We start from the raw sequence: 26,973 nt of genomic DNA, 5'->3' as shown, positions 1-26,973 counted from the left end.
CCATATATATGCCTCCATTGAGACTACTTAACTTCAGAAAAATGTATTTTTAGTAAATTAGCAAACTTTTAGGGTTGTCAATACTAGCATGATGTCACAACAGGAATCCTGTGGCTTATTGTATGGGAAAGCTGGGTTTGATTCCCGAGCCTGACTTCTTTCTATTCCTTTGGTTGTCTGAAAATATATTTATTCATATATTCCAGGTTTTACATGATGCCTTACTCAGAATACTTTACAGGAATAACTAATAGACAAGGGAATGGAAAGTAACAAAATTATATATAGCAAAGTAAATTGAAAAAAGTTAACTAACCAGAACAGAGAGTTTTAAGCAGCAGTATAGGCTGTTTTAAATAAGGTTTACTGTCCCCCAGGGGAAGGAAGTCCCTGTCATTGTGCATTTGCAGCTCCTATTGACTGACTCCCTCAGAGCATACTTGTTCCAGTATCCAAAGGGAGCCATGGTCCATGACTTTCAGATAGAAGACACTTGCTGTAATGGCTGAACTATTTTTATTTATTTTAGATTTTTATATTCTGCTTTTTACATTTTTTTTAGCACTTTAAAGCAGATTGCATTCAGGTACTGTAGAGATGTGCTTCGGGTTTTACTATCGTGTCGGGCTTCGTTTCGGGGCCCCACCCGCGGGAATTTTTTTTTTACCATGGTTCGGGGGATTTTTTTTCGGGGGCCCCGAGTTTTGGGTTAGCGTGCACTAATGAGAGTTATCACGCATTAATCCCATTAGTGTGCACTAACCCAAAAAATGAATTTTTACGAAATTTTGGAAAAAATTCATTCGTTTTTCGGTTCTCCCGAACTATACCTGTTCCTTGTTCCTGTGCCTTCCTTGCTCTCCTCTTGGTTTGTTGTACCCCCCTCCCCTCCCCTCGGTTCTTTGTAATTTCCTTTCCTCCTTTAGTTCAGTGTAAACCGATATGATGTTTTTGACTAATATTGGTATAAAAGTCTCTTTAATTAATTATTTATTTATTTACTTAATTAATTAGGAAATTTTGTTAAAATTGCCTAATTTGGGGAAAAAAATGCACACCCCTGGTAGGTATTTCCCTATCCCCAGAGGGCTTACAATCTTAGTTTGTACCTGAGGCAATGGAGGGTAAAGTGGGTTGGACACAAGGAGTGGCAGTGGGAATTGAACCCTAGTCTCCTGGTTCATAGCCTGCTGCTGTAACCACTAGGCTATGGGAGGGACTCAGAAATTAAATGGGGGCAATCCTGGGTAACTCCTGGGTAACTCATTTATCTTGTGATGGCAAGCACATTTATTAGCAACAAGTTAATGTCAATTTTATTAGTTGTTAATATGACCTTAAAAACTGCAAAAGTCTCCACTAATGCTTTTCTAAATAAAGGCTACTATTTCCCGATGGTTTGAAGTTCACACAGACTGTATCTTATTTGCTCTGTAGCTATAAGATTGCTTACAGATGTCTTTGAAGAGTAAAAGAAAAATGACAATTTTCTTAGCATTCGGATAGATGGATCCAGAACCAGTGGATTATGCACCTCTACCAGCAGATGGAGACAGAGCAAAGCTCTGTGTGTGTGTGTATATATATATATATATATATATATATATATATATATATATGCACTGACATCAGCCTGCCAGTATTCTCTATTTCCAGCAGATGGTGGACATTCATCTCCTTACTGGGGATTGGCTTAGAAGATTTTCAAGAAGGAGAAAAGAAGAAAGAAGTTTATTGCCCCGCTCTCCTATGGTGATACCTATGGTCCCTCCCTCACTCGAGTTTTCTGAGGTGACTCCTTCAAATTCTTCCCTCAGATGAGTGCCTTGGTCTGGTAGCTGGTTTTTGCTGGGGTAGACTGAGCTGTAAAAAAAAAAAAAAGCTGAAAGCATGCGGGTACTGGGCTGGAGTGGGCTGATCTCAGGTAAAGAGTATTTAAAAGTTAAAATAAAAAGAGGAGGAGTTGTTCTCACAGGACAAGCAGGATGGTTGTCCTCACAAATGGGTGACATCGAGGATGGAGCCCACCACGGAAAACTTCTGTCAAAGTTTAAACAGAACTTTGACTGGCCCCTACTGGGCATGCCCAGCAAGGCACTGACCCTGCAGCCAGCAGGGGTCTCCCTTCAGTCTTCTTTTTTCCGCGCAGCAGTTGCCACGCGGTGAAAGGAGCTCTCTAACCACGTTCCTGACAGGAATTTGGAAATTAATTTCCTAAGAAAATTTGCCCCTCAGGGGTCTCCCTTCGACAAATTTTTAGTCATCTTACGGAACCCGGTAAGTTTTTTGCCTTTTTCCATCGACTACCGTCGAATTTGGCCCTTGAGGCCTGTTGGCACTTACCGATCCCCAGCCTAAATTTTGGCTTCAGGCCATGGCAACGGGGTTCCGCCGTTGTCCGGATTGTACCCGGACTATGTCCATCACAGACCCCCACAGGGTTTGTGTGATGTGTTTGGGTAGTGAGCATGATGTCCTGACTTGCACCACATGTGCCTTAATGACACCCAAGGGTCGCAAAGCCAGGATGGAGAAGATGGGGCTCCTCTTCCATGCACCCACCCCAACACCATCGATAGCATCGACGTCATCGGAACCGGCACCGTCAAAGTTGTACCATCATCGTCAACCCTCCGGTGACCGTCCGCCATCGATCGCTTCTCGGCCGTCGACTCCCGTCCCTTCCCCGGATGGGCGAGGGGATCGGAAGGAAAAGCACCGCTATCGACGGCACAAATCTCGGCCTGTCGAGGATCCACAGCCATCGACCTCTGCTCAAGCCGAGCCACCGACAAAGAAGCCGCGAACAGACCGGACACCCTCTACGTCTCGTTCGCAGGCATCGAGGAAACCCTCACCCTCCCGGGGTGCGGGGGCCGTGATCCCACCGGTTACGGTGGTCCCTCCGGCCCTGCCTCAGCCTCCCTCTCCCGTCGAGCCGGGTATGGTTACCCCTGGTCTCCGGGCAGAACTGGACCGGCTGGTCCAGGAGGCCATCGAGAAAGCGATGAAGAAATTGCAACCTCCATCGGCACCGTCTCCGGCACCGGTTCCAGTGCCGCCCCCGGCACCGACACCGGCACCGGCTTCGCCACCGAGGAGGGAACCGACCACCGAGCCGTTGATACAAGCGCTAGCACCGCTACTGAGCCGCATGGAGGCGCTCATGACGGCCCTTCCATCGGTGATTCCAGTGCCTTCGACAACACCACCGTCTCCGACTGGATTTTCATCGGCAGGAGAAACACCGTTCCGGATTCCTCCTTCCGGGGTGGTTCCATCGGTGCCTTCTGGTATATCTCCACCGATATATCCTTTGGTTCCATCCATTCCACGCCAGGCACCGATTCCATCGACAGCACCGAAGCCATCGATGCCATTTCTGGTTCCACCTACGGCACCGATTCCACCTCGGTTTCCATCGATGCCTTCAGAGCCTCAGCCAGGTCCATCAGGGCTACAAGCCCCACATGATCCCTACGATACCTGGGGTGATGATGATGATACCTCTTCTGACACAGATTTGCCTTCGCCACCATCTCCTACAGAGAGTAGAAAAAGATCTCCTCCTGAGGATCTCTCTTTCATTAATTTTGTGAAAGAGATGTCAGAAGTTGTACCTTTTCAACTACAATCTGAAGCTGATGACAGACACCAGATGATGGAACTCCTTCAATTTCTGGATGCTCCAAAAATCATTGCTTCCATCCCTATACACCAGGTGTTTTTGGATCTGCTCAAGAAAAACTGGGAATCTCCTTCATCAGTATCCCCAGTTAACAAAAAAGCTGACTCCACCTACCTTGTCCAGTCAGCACCAGGTTTCCAAAAACCTCAACTGGATCATCGCTCTGTTGTGGTTGAGTCCGCGCAGAAGAAGGCCAAGCGTCTTAAGCCACACTCTTCTACCCCGCCTACCAGGGACAACAAGTTCCTAGATAGTGTTGGACGGAAAGTCTATCATGGAGCTATGTTGATTTCACGCATAGCTTCATATCAACTTTATATGACTCAGTACAACAGAGCCATCCTTAAGCAGATGCAAAGACTATGCTGACACGTTACCAGACCAATACCAACCGCAGCTTCAAGCCCTTCTTCACAAGGGATTTGAGGCAGGGAAGTACGAGATTAGGACTGCCTACGACATATTCGATGCTTCCACAAAAGTTTCAGCCACAGCCATCTCAGCCAGACGTTGGGCTTGGTTAAAATCATCCAACCTTCGCCCAGAGGTTCAGGATCGTCTTGCTGATTTACCCTGCTTAGGCGATAATTTGTTTGGAGAGCAAATTCAGCAGATTGTGGCGGAATTGAAAGACCACCATGAGACGTTGAAACAACTCTCATCTGTCCCACCTGAGCTGACCTCCAAGCAACCGCAAAAGAAAGACTCTAAGAAGTCATTCTTTCGACCACGCCGTTATTATCCTCCATCGGCCAGGCCTCGTCCAGCTCGATCCTCTACTAGGCCTCAGCCGCGTCAGCCTAGGAAACAAAGGCCTACTGTAGCCCCTCCTCCTGGGCCTGCGGCTGGACTTTGACTCCCCTGTAGGGAACACATGCCAAACCCCTCTTCCGGACATCCCTGTAGGAGGTCGACTGTACCATTTTTTACAACCTTGGTTGCAGATCACCTCAGATCAGTGGGTGCTAACAATTATCGCACAGGGTTACCACCTCAACTTCATATCTCTTCCGGCAGACTCCCCGCCTCTTCAAGCGTGGAGTCTATCCACCCATTTGGCTCAATTACAACAGGAAGTATCCCTTCTTCTGCAATTAAATGCTATAGAACCCGTTCCTCCCTCTCAACGAGGCACGGGATTCTATTCCAGATACTTCCTAATACCAAAGAAATCAGGGGGACTACGTCCCATTTTGGACCTTCGAGCCCTCAACAAATACCTTCAAAAAGAGAAATTCAAAATGGTAACCCTAGGCGCGCTGCTCCCTCTGCTACAAAGAGGGGATTGGCTGTGCTCTCTCGACCTCAAGGACGCTTATACCCACATTGCGATCACACAATCCCATCGCAAATATCTGCGGTTTCTAGTAGGCCACGACCATTATCAATACCGTGTCCTACCTTTCGGTCTAGCTTCTGCCCCACGAGTCTTTACCAAATGTCTCGTAGTGGTAGCAGCATTCCTAAGGAAGGAAGGTGTCCACGTCTACCCATACCTGGACGATTGGCTAATCAGGGCCTCCACCCAGCAGATAGCTCAATCCTCCCTAAAATTGACAATTCAAACACTCCTTTCCTTAGGGTTTCTCGTCAATTACGAGAAATCTTGCTTAGTCCCGTCTCAAACCTTATCCTTCATTGGGGCAGACTTGGACACCTTACAGGCAAAGGCTTACCTTCCTCTTCAGAGGGTCCACACCCTAATGTCCCTGGCTCGCCAGCTCCAGTCTCAGAACACTGCCACGGCTCGCCAGTTCCTCATTCTCCTAGGGCACATGGCATCCTCGGTTCAAGTCACTCCCATGACCCGACTAGCCATGAGAGTAACACAATGGACTCTACGACACCAATGGATTCAAGCTTTTCAGCCTCTGTCCTCCATAGTCACAGTCACACAAGCGCTGCGCCTATCCTTAACCTGGTGGACGACTCAGGTCAACCTCCTTCAGGGCTTACCCTTTCTTCCACCGGAACCGCAAGTAATCCTAACCACCGACGCTTCTCACATCGGTTGGGGAGCCCATGTGGACGACTTTCAAACCCAAGGGTTATGGTCCAAAGAGGAAGCCGAACACCAGATCAATTTCCTGGAACTTCGAGCAATCCGCTATGCGCTCCGCACTTTCAAAGATCATCTCTTTCATCAGATAATCTTAATCCAGACGGACAACCAAGTGGCCATGTGGTACATAAACAAGCAGGGAGGCACAGGCTCCTTCCTTCTGTGTCAGGAAGCTGCGCAGATCTGGGCGGAAGCCCTCTCCCACTCCATGTACCTCAGGGCCACTTACCTGCCGGGAGTAGACAATGTATTGGCAGACCAGCTGAGCCGTGTCTTCCAACCACACGAGTGGTCACTCGATCCTCTGGTAACGACCTCTCTGTTTCACAAGTGGGGTTCTCCCCGCATAGACCTCTTTGCGTCCCCTCAGAACCACAAAGTGGACGATTACTGCTCTCTCATTCGGAGCCAGCACTCTCGGCCGAGGGATGCATTCTCCCTCAAGTGGACAACCGGTCTGCTCTATGCATTCCCTCCACTTCCTCTTGTGTCAAAGACTCTCGTGAAGCTACGCCACGACGGGGGAACCATGATCCTAATAGCACCCTACTGGCCACGCCAAGTATGGTTTCCAATACTCCAGGATCTCTCCATCCGCAGGCACATTCCTCTGGGAAAGGACCCGCATCTACTCACTCAAAACGACGGATGCCTCCTCCATCCCAACCTCCAAGCCTTGTCCCTGACGGCATGGATGTTGAAAGGTTAGTCCTTCAGCCTTTCAACCTTTCAGATTCCGTTTCTCGGGTCCTGATAGCTTCACGAAAGCCTTCCACAAGAAAGTCTTACTCATACAAATGGAAAAGGTACACATCATGGTGCACTTCTCAGTCCCTTGATCCCCTTTCCTGTCCAATCTCCAAATTCTTGGACTATTTATGGCATCTCTCTGAATCAGGTCTTAAAACCTCTTCTATCAGAATGCATGTCAGTGCGGTAGCCGCCTTCCATAAAGGTGTACAGGGTGTCCCTATTTCAGTACAACCCCTAGTAACCCGTTTTCTTAAAGGCTTGCTCCATCTGAAGCCACCCTTACGTCCTCCGGCCCCATCTTGGGACCTTAACCTGGTTCTTGGTCGTCTAATGAAACCTCCTTTCGAACCTCTGCACTCCTGTGAGTTAAAGTATCTCACATGGAAAGTGTTATTCCTCTTGGCTATCACTTCAGCTCGCAGGGTTAGTGAATTGCAGGCCCTAGTTACCTATCCGCCTTACACTAAGCTCCTGCAGGACCGGGCGGTACTCCGCACTCATCCTAAATTTTTACCTAAGGTAGTTTCTGAGTTTCATATCAATCAATCCATCATACTACCTATCTTTTTTCCCAGGCCCCACTCCAACTCTGGAGAGCAGACCCTGCATACCCTAGACTGTAAACGAGCTCTAGCTTTTTACCTAGACCGTACAGTTTCCCATAGGAAGAGCACTCAATTATTCGTCTCTTTCCATCCTAATAAGCTGGGACAACCTGTGGGTAAGCAGGCTCTTTCTTCCTGGTTGGCGGACTGCATTTCTTTTTGCTATCAGCAAGCTGGCATTCCTTTTCAAGACCGTGTTAAAGCACACTCTGTGAGGGCCATGGCGACGTCAGTGGCACACCTTCGATCGGTGCCGCTTCCTGACATCTGCAAAGCTGCAACCTGGAGTTCTCTCCATACCTTTGCAGCCCATTATTGTTTGGACAAAGCTGGAAGACAGGACTCCATCTTCGGCCAGTCTGTCTTGCGTAACCTTTTTCCAACCTGATGTACCAACACCCTTCCACCTACCCGGTTGGGTGCGGATGCCCTTTCCCAAATTTCTCCTCACTTATTGTGCTTGCTGCACACCGTTGGGTACATTTGGTGCAAGTCGGGACATCCTCAGCTCGGTACTCACCCATTTGTGAGGACAACCATCCTGCTTGTCCTGTGAGAAAGCAAATGTTGCTTACCTGATGTAACAGGTGTTCTCACAGGACAGCAGGATGTTAGTCCTCACGAAACCCGCCCGCCTCCCCGCGGTGTTGGGTTCGTTTTATTTTTACTTTCTAGGCACTGCCTGTAGCTTTGAAAATCAGACTGAAGGGAGACCCCTGCTGGCTGCAGGGTCAGTGCCTTGCTGGGCATGCCCAGTAGGGGCCAGTCAAAGTTCTGTTTAAACTTTGACAGAAGTTTTCCGTGGTGGGCTCCATCCTCGATGTCACCCATTTGTGAGGACTAACATCCTGCTGTCCTGTGAGAACACCTGTTACATCAGGTAAGCAACATTTGCTATTTTAGGGATTCCTCTCCCCTTCGGTCTCCGTGCTCGGCGTGCTGATCCGACATCCATTCCCGCCTCCAGGGGAGCTTGGGGGGACTTGGGCAGCTTGGCAAGTTGAACAGCCTTCTGGGCTAGGCCCCACTCTCAGGCTTAGATTTTTCGCTGTGTGATAGTCTGCGGCGGTGTTCGTGTGCTTTTTCATTGGGCATAAGGCTGCCCTCTTCAGACACGTCGGTTCGTGCTTGCACTCCCAACTATGCTTCTAGTTATGTGCCTAGCCGAGCGTTCAGTTGGGTGCATAGGGATGCCTAGCTGGACACTTAGTTGTGCACATAGGGGCTCCTAGGTGGGTACACAATGCCTAGGCAGGTGCTCAAGTATACGGAGTGAGCGCTCGGGTAGACGCTCAGTTGAGCATCTATCTGAATGATGTATTAGGCGCTTAATTTTTGAGTGCCTAAATTTTTGAGTGCCTATTTTTTTCAAGCACCTATTGTGAGCACTTCAGATGCCTATTGGAGTGTACTGAAAACTCTATGGCGCCGATGGCAAAGAAGCCTAAGTGCTTAACTTATGTACGCTTGCCATATTTGGGCTACTCAGCCTGGCGTTCCCTCTAACTTCTTTCAGCACTGTTTGGAGGCTCAGGGAGAATTGTCTCCATCTGATTTTGCTAAGCCCAGTTCTTCCCAGCATGATACAAGAATAATAAAAAAAAAAAAAAAAGAGAGAGCTGCCAGATGTTTCGCCTGTATTTGGGGCTCCCCTAACTGGTTCTTCAGCAGGGGAAGGTAGTGCAGTGGGCGCAAGACCGACACTGCTTGATTTTGGCATGGACCCCGCTGCCTTTTCTTGGATGGAGTTTTTCAAAGGCTGCAGTCATCAGCCCCAGCCCCTGCCAATCTTAACAGATCAGGATCACAGTCTGCGGTTTACCGCATGTCCGGTGCTGCGGGTAAGCGTTGGAATACGTCTAGACCTTCTGCGGGTCACGTCAACTGAACCTGGATTGTATGGATTATGAAGTCGATCCTTGCTCCCTGGGAAAAAGAAATTCATCCAGGGCTGGAGCCGTATAGAACAATGTTGCGTTTCGTTCATGGAGATGAGTTACTGGCTCTAAATTCCCAGACATTGAAGATTCTGGGCGTACCAGGGGCTGATTCCATGTCTGAGCCAAAGAAAGATCCCAGTTTGATTTCTTGGCGTAAAGCTTCACATTTCTTCCCTATTATGGAGACTATTTCAGAATTGATTGATCTTGAATGGGGTGGTCCGGAAGCTAATTTTAAGGGGAATGAGCCTTGGAAGGACTTTACCATCTGGATCCAGCTGCAAGGGAGCAATTGAGCTTCCGAAAGTGGATTCGCTTGTGTTTGCCATCACCAAGTGGACGACTATTCTCGCAGGCCATTCTTGAGCAGGCTTTGAAGCAGTGGCAATTAATTTGCAGATAGCTTCTTTTTCTCTCTGGTGGCTTACTCTTGTTTTCAGGAAGACGATGAATTTGGTGTGAATTCAAGGGCAGCGATGGTCTTTTTTGGCAGATGCGGGCTACAGTCTGGTCCACAATTCAGCAACTATGGCTCAGGAATTGGTTGGCTGATACAATTTTATGAAATTGCCCCTTAAAGAACCACTCTTCTTTTAAAATAAACGGAAAAACAAATGGCCAATAAGTGAGGTGTGTTCCAGGTTCCTCAGTTATGAGAGGATAAGAAGCAGACACCGCGGTTCTTTGGCATGAGAGGTTGTGCTAAGGGTTTCAGACGTTTTTGACCTTACAGAGGACTGGCTTCTCAAGAGGACTCGGCCTTTTGGTAGGTTTCAGTGTTTTTGTCCCAGGCAGCCCAGAAGGGGCGCAGGCTCAGGTAGTAGTTCCCCCACTCTCCTGAGCCTCTCAATGCAGATGTGCTGACTCACTCCCGGGAACAGGAGATAAGGAATTGCCTGTCTCTTTTTTATCGGAGGTGGGTTGAGATCATGTCAGACCAGTGATTTCTGCAGGTGATAAGAAATAGTTCTGCTCTGGATTTTCTCAGTGTTCCTTGGGTTTCATGGTGTCTCTCTACAACTCTCCACAGAAGAAACAAGCAGTGGAGTGTACGCTAACAAGGCTCCTAAGCCTGCGGGCTGTAGTTCTAGTGCCCATGTCATAAGAAAATATGGTCCGGTATTGCATTTATTTCGTTGTGCCAAGAATGAGTGCTCTTTTCGCCCAATCCTAGATCTCAAGGGAGTCCACCGTTATTTGCGGGTGACTCCTTTTCGCATGGAAACCTTACACTCAGTGATAATGGCAGTACAGTCGGGGGAGTTTCTGATGTCCCTGGATTTGTCAGAGGCAAATCATATTCTCATCTGTCTGGAGCATCAACAATTTCTGCGTTTCACTGTTTTGGGGTAACATTATCAGTTTTGAGCACTGCCTTTTGGGTTGGCCACTGCGTCCAGAACCTTTTCCAAAGTTAGGATGGTGGTTGCAGCAGTGTTGAGTAAGGATGGCATTCTGGTTCACCCGTACTTAGTTGATGTGCTGATATGGGTCAGGAGTCTGCAAGAGAGCCTTCAGGTCTCATGCAAGGTGACATCCTTACTACAGGAACAAGGATGGGTGGTGGACTTGACCAAGTTCAGTCTATAGCGATCCCAGACTTTGGAGTATCTCGGTGTTCAGTTTGACACAAAACAAGGCAGGATGTTCCTTGCTGCAGGGCCGCATTCACAGTGTGGTCTTATCTATAGGTGCTCGGTTGGATGGTGGCCACCCTAGAGGCAGTTCTGTGGGCAAGAGCGCATATGCACTCTCCTCAGCACACTCTGCTGGCTCGATGGAGTCTACAGTCTCAAGACTATTTGATATGACTTCACTTGCCTGTGGAGATCAGCATACAGCTGTAGTGGTGGTTTCAAGTGGACAGTCTAAGGAAGAGGGTTTCCCTACGATCACCGGACTAGCAAGTACTCACGACGGATGCAAGCCTCCCGAGTTGAGGAGCCCACTATCAGGAGTTGACAGCGCAGGGATGCTGAAGTACCGAAGAGTCTCTCTGGAGCATCAATCGACTGGAAACTCAGGCTGTCTGGTTGGCTTGCTTACGATTCATTGAACAATTGCAGGGTCGAGTGGTCTGGATAGTGTCAGACAATGCAATGACAGTGGCTTACATCAATCACCAGGGAGATTCCAAGAGCCAGCAAGTGTCGTAGGAAGTAACCCAACTCATGGAATAAGTGGAAGTGCCTTTTTAGAAGATCTTAGCCTCCAACATATTAGGAAAAGACAACGTTAGAGCCATTTTTCTCAGCAGACAGAGTCTGAACCCAGGAGAATAAGAATTATCAAATGAGGCATTCTAGCTCATTGTAGACCCCTGGGGACTACTGTTTCTAAACCTGTTGGCGACATCTCACAATGCGAAGGTTCCTCGCTTCTTCAGTTAAAGGACAGATCAAAAGTCCTTGGGCCCTTGTGCAGGAGTGGCCGGTGAGCAAGCTCCTATATGCTTTTCCCTCGTGGCCCATGTTGGGCAAAATGATTCTGTTATTGTTCGGTGTGGTTGTGGACTCCTGGGTCGTAGTGAGAGTTGGCTCCACCCATAGGGAGGAGCCCTGTGGGGACTCACTACGTCAGGAGCTAGCCTCAATAGACAGACACAGTAATAGATTTTATTAAACAGGAACATAGATATCCCACTAGGTGGGTATAGATTCAGTCCGGAGTGAAATGGTGCGAAGCTGGTCTTCCTGGTAGTGGCCCGCAGAGCGGGGTACACCAGGGCAGCTCCTCTGGAGTGGAGATGCTTCTTAGATGTGATCCGGTAGTGGCCTGCAGCGCGGGTTACGCCGTGAATCAGGTGGGGATGAGAGAGAAGCACTCGTAGCAGAGGAGCAGAGAAGACGAAAGCAGTCACTTGGTAGAGATGAGGCAGGTAACAGAGAGCACTCGGTAGTGGCCCGAGGTATGAGGTACGCCAGAGGTCTTGTCACCAAGGTGGTAGATGATGGTACTCACGGACAGAAGTAGAAGACTCCTGCAGACGAGATGGCCTTCCGGGGAGCGGATAGCCAGAGCACAATAGGCCCCCGAGAAGCGGATACCTCAAGTCCAATTTCAGTAGTCAGGAACAAGTACTGCGAAGAGAAGATCTCCATAGGAGTGGAATCAGACAAGATGGAAGTCCTTGCTAACTCGCTGGATGTCAGGAAGCAAAGGGTTTAAATACCTCTTGGCGGGTGACGTCACAGGTGGGAACGCCCCAGAGATTCCCGCCTTGATGGGAACAAGAAGGAGGCTGATGCGCACGCATGTGCCCTAGGTAACTCCGTCATCAAGATGGCGTCCGGGATCACCCATGACATCCCGGGGACGCCGGGGAGAGTGGCGTTTGCAGGCAAAAACGAAGCTGGAACTCGAAACTGGAAAAACGAATAAAAAAAAAATCAGAATCGGAAAAAAACCCACCCCAACCCTTCAAATTTACTGTATTACAAATCCCCCACTATCCCGATCCCTCCCCAAGACTTGCCAAAAGTCCCTGCTGGTCCAGCGGGGGTCCTGGAGCCATATCCTGCACTCGGGCCATCGGCTGCCAGTATTCAAAATGGCGCCGATAGCCTTTGCCCTTACTATGTCACAGGGGCTACAGGTGCCATTGGTCGGCCCCTGTCACATGGTAGGAGCACAAGATGGCACCAGCCATCCATTGCTCCTACCATGTGACAGGGGCCGACCAATGGCATCTGTAGCCCCTGTGACATCGTAAGGGCAAAGGGCCATCGGCACCATTTTGATTAGTAGCAGGCCCGACAGCCTGACGACCCGGAGGGAGAGATTGCTTGCAGGACCCTGCTGGCCCTCCAGGGCTTTTAGTAAGTCTTGGGAAGGGATCGGGATGGTGGTGGTGGTGGGGGGGGGGGGGGGTTGTAATACAGTAAATTTGAAGGGTTGGGGTGGGTTTTTTTTTCCGATTCGGATTTTTTTTTTTTTATTGATTCGTTTTTCCGGGTTCGGGTTCCAGCTTCGTTTTTGACGAAAAACGATCCATGGGAAAACGAGTTTTCCCACGAAACACCCGAACTGAAACCCGACCCAGAAAAACGAAGCTCATCTCTACTAACCACATCCCCTGGCAACAAATTCCAGAGTTTAATTGTGCACTGAGTGAAAAAGAATTTTCTCCGGTTAGCTTTAAATATGCTACATGCTAACTTCATGTAGTGCCTCCTAGTCCTATTATCCGAAAGAGTAAATAACCGATTCACATTTACCCGTTCTAGACCTCTTAGGATTTTAAAGACATCTATCATATCCCCCCTCAGCCGTCTCTTCTCCAAGCTGAAGAGCCCTAACCTCTTTAGTCTTTCCTCATAGGGGAGCTGTTCCATTCCCTTTATCATTTATCATTATAGTTGTGATGGAGAAGGTACCGAGAAGGTCACCCTTCTCGGTACCTTCTCCATCACAACTATATCTTTTTTGAGATGCGGTGACCAGAATTGTACACAGAATTCAAGGTGCGGTCTCACCATGGAGCGATACAGAGGCATTATGACATTTTCCGTTTTATTTACCATTCCTTTCCTAATAATTCCTAACATTCTGTTTACTTTTTTGACTGCTGCAGCAGACTAAGCCAACAATTTCATGGGTAGATTTAAAAAATTTGCGTGAACGCGTACTTTTGTTCGCGCACCAGGCACGAACAAAAGTACGCTGGATTTTATAAGATACGCGTAGCCGCACGTATCTTATAAAATCCGCGCGCAAGGGGATGCACATTTGTGCAACCTGCGCGCGCCAAGCCCAGCGCGCGCTGCTTGTTCCCTCCGATGCCGCTTCGAGGCTGTTCCCTCGGAGCGGCCTTGGAGGGAACTTTCCTTCGCCCTCCCCCCACCATACCTTTGTTGGCAGATTTACGCCTGCTAAAAGCAGATGTAAATCTGCGCGCGCCAGCGGGCTGCTGGCGCACCATCACCTGAACCAGGGGCTGGTCCAGAGGCCTCGACCATGCCCCCGGGCCGGCACTACGCCCCCGGGCCGGCCCCCGAAACGCCGCGTCATTTCGGGAACGCCCCCTCCCCGCCCCTTTTATGAAGCCCCGGGACATACGCGCGTCCCGGGGCTCTGCGCGCACCGGCGGCCTATGCAAAATAGGCGCGCCAGCGCACGAGGCCCTGCGCACGTAAATCTGGCCGGATTTACGCGCGCAGGGCATTTAAAATTCGCCCCTCAATGTATTATCCACTATGACGCCTAGATCTCTTTCCTGGGTGGTAGCTCCTAATATGGAACCTAACATCGTGTAACTACAGCAAGGGTTATTTTTCCCTATATGCATCACCTTGCACTTATCCACATTAAATTTCATCTGCCATTTGGATGCCTAATTTTCCAGTCACACAAGGTCCTCCTGCAATGTATCACAATCTGCTTGTGATTTAACTACTCTGAACAATTTTGTTTCATCTGCAAAGTTGATTACTTCACTTGTCGTATTCCTTTCCAGATCATTTTTAAATATATTGAAAAGCACAGGTCCCAGTACAGATCCCTGACGCACTAAACTGCCCACCCCCTCCACTGAGAAAATTGTCCATTCAATCCTCACTCTGCCTGTCTTTTAACCAGTTTGCAATCCATGAAAGGACATCACCTACTATCCCATGACATTTTACTTTTCTTAGAAGCCTCTCATGAGGAACTTTGTCAAATGCCTTCTGAAAATCCAAATACACTACATCTACCGGTTCACCTTTATCTACCTGTTTATTAACCCCTTCAAAAAAGTGAAGCAGATTTATGAGGCAAGACTTGCCTTGGGTAAAGCCATGCTGACTTTGTTCCATGAAACCATGTCTTTCTATATATTCTGTGATTTTGATCTATTGTTTCCTGGATTGCCCCTGGAGCCCTTTTTAAATATTGGGGTTACATTTTAATGATAAGTTACAAATTTTAACTAATAGATCTGAAATTTAATTTTTGAGTTCCGAGGGACTATAATCCTTACAGTCCCTCAGTGGCTGAAACAAGTCCCATTTCCACTCCTTTGGGAGTTGTCCTTCCAGAAACCGATCAGTCTAGGGACTTCCCCAGATCTCATCACACAGGATCAGGGCAGGCTGTGGCATCCCAGCCTCCAGGCCCTTCACTCAGCCTGGCTGTTGAGAGGCTGATTCTACAGCCACTGGATCTTTCTGAAGATGTGTCTCGGGTCCTAGTAGCTTAGGGAAAACCTTCCACTAGAAAGTCTTATGGACTGAAGTGAAGGAGGTTTTTCCATGTGGTGTGAGCAAAAGGCCCTAGATCCTTTCTCCTGACCCACACAAAAACGGCTTGACTACCTTCTGCACCTATCGGAGGCTGGCCTAAAAACCAACTCCGTTACAGTTCATCTAAGTGCAATTGGAGCATACCACCAAGGTGTACATGGTATACCCATCTCTGTACAGCCTGTAGTTTTACATTTCATGCGGGACCTTCGTCAGTTGAAGCCTCCCCTAAGGCCTCCCGCTGTAATTTCGGACCTCAACGTGGTGCTAACTTAGCTGATGAAAGCTGCTTTTGAGCCGCTGTGCATCTGTGACCTGAAGTACCTGACCTGGAAGGTCATAATTTTGGTGGCGGTCACTTCAGCACACAGGGTCAGCGAGCTCCAGGCGATAGTGACTTATCTACCTTATACCAAGTTTTATCGTGACAGGATGATCTTGTGCACGCATCCTAAGTTTCTGCCTAAGGTGGTGATGGACTTCCTTCTTAACCAATCATCTTGGCAACAGTCTTTCCCAGGCCCCATTCGCACCAAGGCAAATGAGCATGGCACAGTTTGGATTACAAGAAAGTCTTAGCCTTCTACCTGGAGCAGACAGAAACCCATAGACACTCCAACCAACTTTTCATTTCTTTTGACAGGAATAGATTGGGAGTTGCAGTTGCCAAACAACATTATTCAATTGGCTAGCAGATTGCATCTCCGTCTGATATGCCCAGACAGGTCTGCATTTTAGGGGTCATGTCAAGGCTTATTCTATCAGAGCCATGGCAGCATTGGTGGCCCACTTAAGAGCAGTTCCCATGGAGATCTGCAAAGCTGTGATGTGGGTTCTCTCCACACATTTGCATACAATACTGTCTGCATAGAGATGGCAGACATGACAGTAGGTTCAGCCAATCTGTTCTCCGGAATCTCTTTGAGGTGTAGAACCCAACTCTCCCTGCCTAGGTCCCATTGTTTGGGTTCAGGCTGTCTCACCTTCTGTTACCAACAACACTGTTGTTTTGCCTGTTGGCACCTGGTTGGTGTCTGTTGGTCTCATTTTGTTTTGGGGAGCAGCTTGAAGCTAGGGATTCACCCATGTGTGAGGACTGCTTGTCCTAGGAGAAAGCAGAGTTGCTTACCTGTAACAGGTGTTCTCCTAGGACAGCAGGATGTTAGTCCTCACGAAACTCGCCCACCACCCTGCGGAGTTGGGTTTTTCCTATTCTTTTATTCTTTTATTTTTATCGTAATTCTGTGTTTCAAGACTGAAGAGGGACCCTGTGTAGACGCGTGGTATAGGGCATGCAGGGCATGCTCAGTGTACCTAGTCAAAGTTCTAGAAACTTTGACATAAGCTTTCTGTGCCAGGCTCCATCCAATGATGCAACCTATGTGTGAGGACTAACCTCCTGCTGTCCTAGGAGAACACCTGTTATTGGTACGTAACTCTGCTTTCCACTGTGATGATTGCCACCTTGCTATGAGCGAGAAAGTTCTCCACTTCCTTAGCCTATGTGCGGGTGTGGTGAGTGTTTGAGCCTTGGTGTGAGTATGGAAGGATTCTTCCTCGGTCAGTTAAGATTCCGCTTATTTTGGATTTTTACAGGGTGGATTGCGAAAAGGGTTGGACCTTAATTATTGAAGGTACAGGTGGTGGCTCTTGCCTGTTTCCAAGGTCAGGTGAATGGTGGACCCTTGTTGGCTCATCCAGTGTGGCTCCTTTCTTAAAAGGGGTGAAGCATGTTCGTCCTCCCCTATGGTTTCCAGTACCCTTGTGGAGCCTTAATCTGGTTTTAGATTTCCTGGAGGGTCCCATTTTTCAACCGCTGCACAGCCTTTTCCTTAAGGTTACTTAAGTTGAAAACATATTTTTATTGTGGCAATTTGTACAGCGCGTAGATTCTCTGAACTGCGACATTGTCTTGCCGGGAACCGTTTCTGCGAGTGACTCCGGGGGCAATACAGCTGCGTACTGTTCTGTTTTTTTTGCCAGTGTGGTCTCGGATTTTCACTTGAATCAATCAATAATCCCTGCCAACTCTATTCAGGGAGAGAGAGATGTGGAGGAATATCGCCGTTTATGGTCCTTGGGTGTCAAGAGGCATATCTTGAGGTATTTAGAGATTTCTGAACATCTCAACAAGATGGACCTGCAGTTTATACTCTATGGTGGGAGTAAACAGGGTGAGCCAGTGTTGTGGGCTACAATACCCTTCTGGATTAAGGAGGTAGTTACAGCTGCGTATGTGGATGCTGAGCAGCCACTGCCTAGTCAGGTTAGGGCTCAGGCAGTGTCATGGGCAGAGGTTAGATTGCTGTCTCCCATCAAGATTTGTCAAGCTGCAACGTGCTCCTCCTTACAAACCTTTTCCTGGCATTACCATCTGAATGTTCAGGCTTGGGAGGTCACAGTCTTTACATGTGCGGTGATCAGACTACGGGCAACCTCTGCCCTGTTTGGGAGTAGCTTTGGTACATCCCATGAGTTCTGGATCCATCTATCCAAATGCTAAGAAAGGAGAAATTACTATTTACCTGACAATTTCCTTTTCTTTAATAAGGATAGATGGATCAACGTTCCCACCTTGGCTGCCAGATTTTTGTGCCATTGTCCTCCTGCATAGCTGCATGTTCGAGGGATTAATGATAAGTGTCAATCCAGTCCCTGGACTAGTGTTATTGCACTCCTTGCCTATGCTCAGTAGTTTTCTGTTATCTGAGTATTGGAGTGATTGATTGTCTGTTAATAATCAAATTTTGTTAGTTTGTCCACATTTGGCTTTTGCAGAGAATACTGGCAGGCTGATGTCAGTGGAGGGATATATATATATATATATATATATTATATATACTGTGACATCAGCTTTACTCCGTCTCTATCTGCTGGTAAAGGTGCATAACCCACTGGTTTGGGATCCTCCTAGCCTTATTAAAGAAAAGGAAATTATCAGGTAAATAGTAATTTCTCCTTACAATGGTTAAAACCTAATACGAGAAGCCATCCTGGATAACTTGCAGGGAAATGTTTTGTATGTACCTATTTACTAGGTTAAGTAGACTCTTTCAAGGATCAGGGTTTATGGCGCTGTTTCTGACTGAACAGGAAGTCCATAAATAGAATTTTAAAAACCCCCAGGAAATCCAAAAGGGGAAAGTAAAGTGTCATGCAAAAAACAAACAGAACAATTCTGAAGGAGTCGTATGTATACTGAGTTCAACATAAATGTAGTATGGTCTATATGTTGTTATTTATAAAGTGACACTAAAGTATAAAAAATGAGTTTTTCACATTACAACTGACTCCAGAAGATTTGCCAGTATGAACATGTCTTTTCCAGTCAATATTTATTTGTAGAGATTGAGTGACAATGGGTAAAGATGCACTTCTCTTAAGCTAAAGGAAACAGCATAGAGCAAGTTGCCATTGGAATAAGTAGGTATTTTCAAGATTAGCTTGCTTTGAATCCCTGTGCTATATATTTTCCGTCGATTAAAAAGGCTGAATTAGCCATAGTTAGTGGGTGACATCATCAGGCGGCACTAGGTGGCTCTGTCTCTTAAAGCTTATAGAGCTTTCAGCTCTACTGGGCATGAGCTGCAGTTCCCACACTATTGAATATTCCAGAATTGTCTTTGGTCCATGCTTTGCATAGATGGCTGGAATCCTATCTCTCACAGGAATCTTCTCTCCGCATCTATTTTCTTAACAGCTACCCACAACAGCAAATTTCTGTGCTACAGTGGCTGCCCGCAAGACGTCTGGCTTCAAGTACTGTTCTTGTGGGCACATTATGTCCATCACTGATGGACATTACTATTGCTATTTGTGCCTCTGGCTCAATCACGACCAGGTCAGCTGCTGAAACTGTGGTCGGATGTTGCCCAGAACCCAAAGGCAATGGGGGTCATTTTCAAAGGAGTTACGCATGTAAATGTGACATACTATCGTAGCAATTTTCAAAAGCTATTTACTCGAGTAAAGTGCACTTACTTGAGTAAATCCTATGGACAATTCAATGGCATATATTGTAGCAATTTTGAAAAGCCCACTTACTTGAGTAAAGTGTATTTACTCGAGCAAAAACCAGTTTTGCTCGAGTAAATGCTTTTTAAAATCTACCCCAATTTGCGTAAACAATAGCCCACCTCCAGATGGAAGGCGGAGAGCTGTCCCCGTGATGGCTTTCTCTGTCTCGGCATCAGGCAACTCTATCCCACCTGAGCATGAACAGGAAGGTAGGCAATCAACATACTTCTCTTCAGGGTGAACTACTCAGGCCCAGAACTTTGGAGCATCGGCCTCCTTGGGCTCAACTCCTGCACTGAAGGCTGCTTCAAAATCCCCCTTGAAGCATGCTAAAAAAACACGGCACCATAGTGCCAAAGAAGCAGCGCCTGGCGCCAGTACCACTGGCATACATGGCATATAACACGCTTCGCTTGACACCTCACAGGAACTCAGATGGCGCAAGGTGCAAGAGTTCAAATGACACTCGATGCAGCTCTGCGTATGGCGCAGGAATTTAGATGGTGAATGTGCAAGAGTTCAAATGATGCACCTCCACGTATGGTGTGGGCTGCACCCTGGATGGTGCACAATGCACCCCAAACGATGCACGATTGTACTTGCATGGCTTGTTGTGAGCAAGACATGACGCATCATGCAAAAAAGCAGCATTGCTCCAAGGAAGACAAGAAGGTGCCGCCAGGCCTTGCAGGGCCTCCATGCAAAAAGCAAAAGGGGCAGGACACAACAAAATTGGCACCACTTTCCTTCAAACGAACACCTTTGCCTCATGTATGTGTCTATGCAGCCCAGTAAACCAAGCCATGGTGCCCTAAATCCTCTACCAAGGCATTCAAAATCTAGAACCACATTGGAGTCCTATAGGCCTAGTAGAAGCAGGTATTTTCTGGGCTTACTATTGGAACCCCAGGGGCAATGACCAACGTTCACATCTAGTCTAGCTCCCAGAAGAACCCCTCCCTCTACACGCAAAGAGGGGTCCACTACCAGCTTTTTTGCTGCAGGATCATACATCAGCCTACAATATACTACATGCACGATTACCACCTCCCAGATTACCTTATGGGATCTACTCCACATATGAAACAGCTATCTAGATTCCTACTGGAGCCCTAGATCCCTTCTGTCTTCTATGGCAACAAGGCCTCTGCCTTCAGGCACCGGATCCCATGTGTTCTCTATTGCCACTGGGTCAACCACCATCAGCGAAACAGGAACAAGTTTTAGTGCCTGAGGAGGATGCTCCAGCACAATCTCTGAAGTAAAAGTCTCAAAGGGCAGTAGGCCAACACAGATAGTCAAAAATGTTTTTACATCTCTGTTCCTACAGATGGAATAAATGTGTCGTGTCCCCCCCCCCCCCCCGCATACCCTATACTGTCAACCACAGAGGCCGTAATGCTAGGGGTGCTGCCTTTACCTTCCTCCACTTCCTCCGAGGATACCAGAGAGAAGTTCTCCCTGTTCTTTCCACTGTCCAGGTAACATTCTTCAGAGCCATCACCATGAACCATGACTCTGATGTGCCTGCCCCCCAATGGAGTCCCTAGGCAGTTTCACTGGGATATTGTCGGATCCACTGGAGGACACGCAGATCATTCCTTGCCACTGGAAAACTTGACCTATTCCTGCTTTGTGGAAGTAAAGAAGGACCCTGACCCCCGATCAGAATTCATGGGAATCTTGAAAATAATGGACATCCCAATTGAACCATCTGCGCTCCCATCTCACACAGTATTAGACAAGGTACTATTGAAAATGTGGGTGTCCCCCTTTTCAGATACAGCGTTAGCATGAAAAATAGACTTGAAATTCTGCCTAAAGAAGTCATGGAGCTATGGAATAATGCAATTGCCCTATAATTCAGTAGTGATGGAGTCTGTCATGAAAAAGGCAAAAAAATCAAGACTACACTCAAATATGCCACCCGGAAAAGCCCACAAGTTGCTGGATGATTTTGGCAAAAGGTATTTCAGAGCACTATGTTCACCTCAAGAATCCAACAACACTAATTCCATATGGTGAAATACCTTTATGAGTATGTACAAGAACTGAAACCTCACGTCCGATCGGACACAGGTCAGCAGATCACTCTGTAACCACTTCATGACCTGGAGGATAACCTCCACCACCTGCTATGGTCAATATATGAGGCTTTTGACACTGCGGCTAGAATTTCGTGGTTTCAATAGTGGCATGACTCATGGCTTGGCTCAGAGCAAGTGCCATTGGGAAGATGGCCATGATAAGCTAATGGACCTCCCTTGTTTGGGAGACAATCTCTTCATAGAAAAGGGAGGCAGTCTCCCAGGTTAAGGAGCAAAATGTAGCCATTCAGTTCCTTTCCACTGCGGGGGACCAGCAGAGTACATCTAAATGCTTCTACCCCCAGTACAACCGCATTCTTCCCATGTAGGTTATTCAGATTTATCATTTGTATCAACAAACACCATTCCAGCAGCTGCGACAACAGCTGCAAACTTCACAGAATCAGTGCCGGCAGAGGGACTGATGTTAGCAAAAAATGCAGCAGCAGCCAACAGCTGAAACCCAACAAAGTTTTTTTGAAATATCACTGCCACAGCAATAGATACCATTTGGGGGCAGAAACCAACACTTCGAGGCCTGGACCCAAATTCTATCGGATCAGTGAGTATTGAGTATAGTACAACACTGTTACTACCTCAACTTCCTCTACTGAACTCAGATGCTACATTTGGCTCTTCCCCACCTCGACCCATCGCACCGTCCCCTCCTGGCACAGGAGGCTATGCAACTGCTGAAACAGAATGCCATCCGGGAGCTGACCCTTCCCCAATTTAACCAGGAGTATTAATCCCAATTCTTCCCCATCCACAAGAAATCAGGAGATATTTGCCCAATCCTCGACTTCAGGGTGCTCAACAAACATCTTCATGGAGAAAAATTCAAAATGGCATCTCTCGGCACAATATTGCCATTCATTCAGCCACATGACTGGATGTGCTACCTCAACCTCAAGGATGCGTACATACACATCCCCATACACCTGTCTTGCTAGCGATACCTCTGCTTCAAAATAGTGGTCAAACACTATCAATATAAGGTTCTCCTGTTTGGACTCTCATCTGCCCCCAGAGTCTTCACAAATGTCTTTCTGTGGCGGGAGCACACTTATGACGTTCGAGAATATATGTTTTCCCATATCTGGATGATTGATTAATTGTAACTTCTACCAAACAAGCCCTACTGTCCAACACCAGGGCAACCATCAGCTGCCTGGAAGCCCTGGGATTCCTGATAAATTACAAAAAAATCAATACGGCAACCAGCACAATCCATACAATTCATAGGATTGACTCAGTGCAATCTAGTGCTTTTCTCCCTGGCAACTTGCCTGCAAAACCATAGGTCAACCTCAGCGCGCCACATACTAGTTCTCTTGGTACACATGTCAGGTGAGTGTGGCCGTTTGAGGGACCACATCAGATCATACTAATCACCAATGACTCCATGCAGGGATTGGGGGGGGTTGCACGTACAACACTATAAGACACAGAGCCTCTGGTCCTACAGGAAAGATGGTTACAAATAAACCTATTGAAACTAAGAGTGATGCAGTATGCACTACAAGCCTTCCAACCTTTACTTCATGGAAAGAACATGATTCATACAGACAATCAGGTTGCTATGTTTTGTATGAACTTGGATCCTCTGTCAAGAAGCTCTTCAAATTTGGGAATGGGCAGATCGCAATTCAGCAATGCTACAAGCCACATACCTCCCAGGAATTGTCAAATTGAGGCTGACAGACTCAGAAGAAATGTCCACCCACATGAATGAGCCCTGTCGCAGTGGGTAGCCAACAACCTTTTCTGGCGATGAGGACGCTCTTGGATAGATCTGTTTGCCACTGAGGGAAACAGGAAAGTGGTGCATTTCTGCTCCATCTATCCCAGTCCACACAGAGAGGCCCCAGATGCTTTTCTGATCTCGTGGATGGAGAGTCTCCTCTACTACTTCCCTCCAATTCCACTAATATCCAAAACAGTCCAAAATGCATACTAGATCATGCCAGAATGTTCCTCATTGCCCCAGCATGGCTGAGACAACCATGGTATATGTATCTCATACAATTTTCAGCAAGCCCCCCACAAACCTTGGGGTACAGCCCAATCATCTTGACCCAGGAGAAGGGTTGACTTCTACACATTCTCCAGCTTTCCCTAAAACTCATGGCATGGATGTTGAATGCACAGCCCTCACTCACTTAGATTTGCCAGAAGAGATTCAGGACATAGTAGTCTTCAAGAAAGCCTTCGACTTGACATAATTCTGCTTTCAGATGAAACCAATACACCAGATGGTGCAAGGATAACTCGGTTAATCCCTTCACATTTGAGCCTCATTAGTTTCTCCGCTATCTCCATCACCTGTCATAAACAGATCTGATGACCTCATTCATTTGGGTGCACCTAAGGACCATAGCAGCCTATCATCAGCAAGAGAATGGATCCCTGATCTCCATACACCCGCTAATTTCCTGTTTCATGAGAGGTCTTCAAGTGAATCTCCCCATACGAATGCCACCAGTACCATGGGACATTCATCTAGTACGGCACTTATGGAGGCCCTGTTCTAGCCTCTGGAAATGGCAGATCTCAAATTCTTGACCTGGAAAGTCATCTTCCTCATAGTGGTAACTTCCCCGAGGAGAGTTAGCGAACTACAAGCATTGGTTCATTATTCTCCTTATTTTCAATTCTTGCATGACAAGTGGTACCATGCACACACCCGAAATTTTTGCCAAAGATACACCCGCTAATTTCCTGTTTCATGAGAGGTCTTCAAGTGAATCTCCCCATACGAATGCCACCAGTACCATGGGACATTCATCTAGTACGGCACTTATGGAGGCCCTGTTCTAGCCTCTGGAAATGGCAGATCTCAAATTCTTGACCTGGAAAGTCGTCTTCCTCATAGTGGTAACTTCCCCGAGGAGAGTTAGCGAACTATCAGCATTGGTTCATTATTCTCCTTATTTTCAATTCTTGCATGACAAGTGGTACCATGCACACACCCGAAATTTTTGGCCTTCCACATTGGCCTTCCACATAAACCAGGCCATCACCCTTACAGCTTTCTTTCTGAAACCACACAAAGAGGAGCAAGAAAAAAGTTTCCATACTCTGGGTTGCAAAAGAGCCTTGGCCTGTTACAAATGCAGAATGCAGAGACATAGGTGCTCCTCTCAACTATTCATCTCCTTTGACCCTAATAGACTGGGAATGCCAGTTGCAAAACGGACATTATCAAACTGGATCACTTCTTGCATACTACACTTTTATACATCTACGTCGCTTTCATTGATTCATCTAGTAAAAGTGCACCAGGTGTGAGCAACAGCAGCCTCCATAGTGCACCTTCATAATGTGCCCATTGAAGAGAGCTGCAGAGAAACTACCTGGTCATCATTCACATCGCACTACTTTCTGGATGAGTTGGCAAATTCAGACAGTTTAGTGGGACGAGTGGTGTTATGCCAGTTAACATCAACTTAGAATGCTGCCATGATGGAATCTGGGTTGCAAAAATTAACCAGATTCTACTTGGCGACAGCCCTTTCCTTGGGACTCCCCACTGAGCATGGATAATTCAGTCTGCTTATCAACGGAAAAAAGCAAGCTTGCTTACCATAAACGGTGATTTCTGTAGATAGCAGGATAAATTAGCCATGCGATCCTACCCTCCTCCTCCTTGGGCAGCATTCTTCACAATGAAGACTTCTATGATTTGATTTGGATTGAGGAGTGTTCTGGGACAGTAGAACTGAAAACTTTACAAGCTTTGATAGCTCTTCCTAGTGCTGCCTGTTGACATCATCCACTAAGCATGGCTAATTCTTCCTTCTATCTAGAGAAAATGGTAATCAAACTTGCTTTATTCTGAAGTCTTTTTTTTTTTTTTTTGTATGTATAATTTTAAATATAGTTGCTCTTTTTTACAGGTGCAAAACAATGGAGATCACTTTCAAATCAGGTGAGCAAAATCTTTGTGTGCTTATCAAACCTTTCTGTTTGAACAAGCCTTTTTTTTTTTAGTAAAAAAAAAAAAAAATTAATACTGATGAACCTTTTTAATTCCATGTTTTCAGTTTAGTGGTTAAATTACGATTGCTATAATTATTTAGTTTTATTTGATGTTATACCCCACCAAGAATAAGCTATATAGACTGGCAGGCTATAAATACTTTTAAATAAGTACATGCAAGTAGAAAAACGTGTTTAGCAAACAAGTTGTTGGTGATACCATTATATTTGTTATAGTTGGGCCAAAGCAAGGACAGTCAAACACAAGATTAATTAAAATATGAATAATCAGTCAAACTTGGGATAAGTGCATGAGGAAGCAGGTCAAGGGTTCAGGTGAGCAGAGTCAGGGTTGCAGTGAGACAGGGGCAGTAGTCAAATCCAGGAGGTCAGTCTGAATGGATAGGAAAGGAAAGATTAGGATGCACTAACCACATCCTCTGGCAATAAATTCCAGAGTTAAATTGTGTGTTGAGTGAAAAAGAACTTTCTCCGATTAGTTTAAAATGTGCTTCATGCTAACTTCATGGAGTGCCCCCTAGTCTTTCCATTATCTGAAAGAGTAAAAAACTGATTCACATTAACCTGTTCTAGACCTCTCATGATTTTAAACACCTCTATCATATCCCCCCTCAGCCGTCTCTTCTCCAAGCTTAAAAGTCCTAACCTCTTTAGTCTTTCCTCATAGGGGAGCTGTTCCATTCCCTTTATCATTTTGGTAGCCCTTTGGTTGCGACCAGAATTGTACACAGTATTCAAGGTGCGGTCTCACCTTATGTGAGTTGTCCTTATGTGCACAAGCACATGACTGGGTCCCTTGCTGTGTAACTTTACTATTGCTATGGATGGTGTATAAGTACAAAAACAAAAAACGTTAGGCTAGTCCGCGGGGTTTTAATTGCTGGGGCTAACAGGAGGAAAGGGAGGCTATTAAATTAGGGGGATTGGAAGTGCTATCTCTAAACTGGGGTGAACTGGGAACGAACTGGGAAAATAGGGTACAGGATCAGCGCGCGTCCCTTATAAAATTCCCCCACTTACGCGGTAGATGCGGCATTTGCGCACTTATGCATATGTCCATTTAAAATTATGCACACATGTACACGTGTTCAGCCTATTTTATAACATGCACGCATATACGCGATTATGAAATGAATTGACCGCGTCTCTGGACACAAATTGGCAGTCGTGCGTAAATGTGCACCTATGTGACTGTTTCAAAGTTACAGTCCCTGATGGGCAAATAAGGACTTACTGGCAGTACCAACCCTACATCAAGCACACCTAGGCAAGATACATGAGCACGCTATTTCCGTAGCCGACCCACTACTATGGAATACCATGACAGAGTATTTCTGCCTTGAACAGACACTAAAGTATTTAAAAAGGATTTTAAAAACATGGATGTATAAACAGTTTTTCTCCAGTTGATATTGCAGGTTTAGGATATTATGTCCTTACAAAGAGCATGACTTGCTAATTTTAAGAAAACTGATGAAATCAGCTCTGTATCTCATGTGTCACTGATGTATTGTATTATGTTTTTATTGATTTGTTTGTTTTATGTTATGTCTGCTGGTTCGTGGGCTGCCCCCATGAGCCGGCTCACTCACTTGATG

General features: G+C 46.7%; 1 protein-coding gene across 1 annotated transcript in view; it reads left to right on the top strand.

Annotated features, from left to right (window-relative positions):
• MICU3 (mitochondrial calcium uptake family member 3) overlaps positions 1 to 26,973 on the top strand; it is a 378,395-nt gene that overhangs the window by 91,932 nt on the left and 259,490 nt on the right. The window contains exon 3 of the mRNA XM_029587156.1: positions 25,273 to 25,304. Coding sequence (XP_029443016.1) covers positions 25,273 to 25,304 — 32 coding nt within the window. The remainder of the gene's footprint in view (positions 1 to 25,272; positions 25,305 to 26,973) is intronic.

The sequence above is a fragment of the Rhinatrema bivittatum genome, chromosome 1 (assembly GCF_901001135.1).
Source record: "Rhinatrema bivittatum chromosome 1, aRhiBiv1.1, whole genome shotgun sequence".
NCBI classification, from domain to species: Eukaryota; Metazoa; Chordata; class Amphibia; order Gymnophiona; family Rhinatrematidae; genus Rhinatrema; species Rhinatrema bivittatum.
Note: the sequence above shows the minus strand (reverse complement) of the source record. Positions and strands in the feature narration are given on the sequence as shown.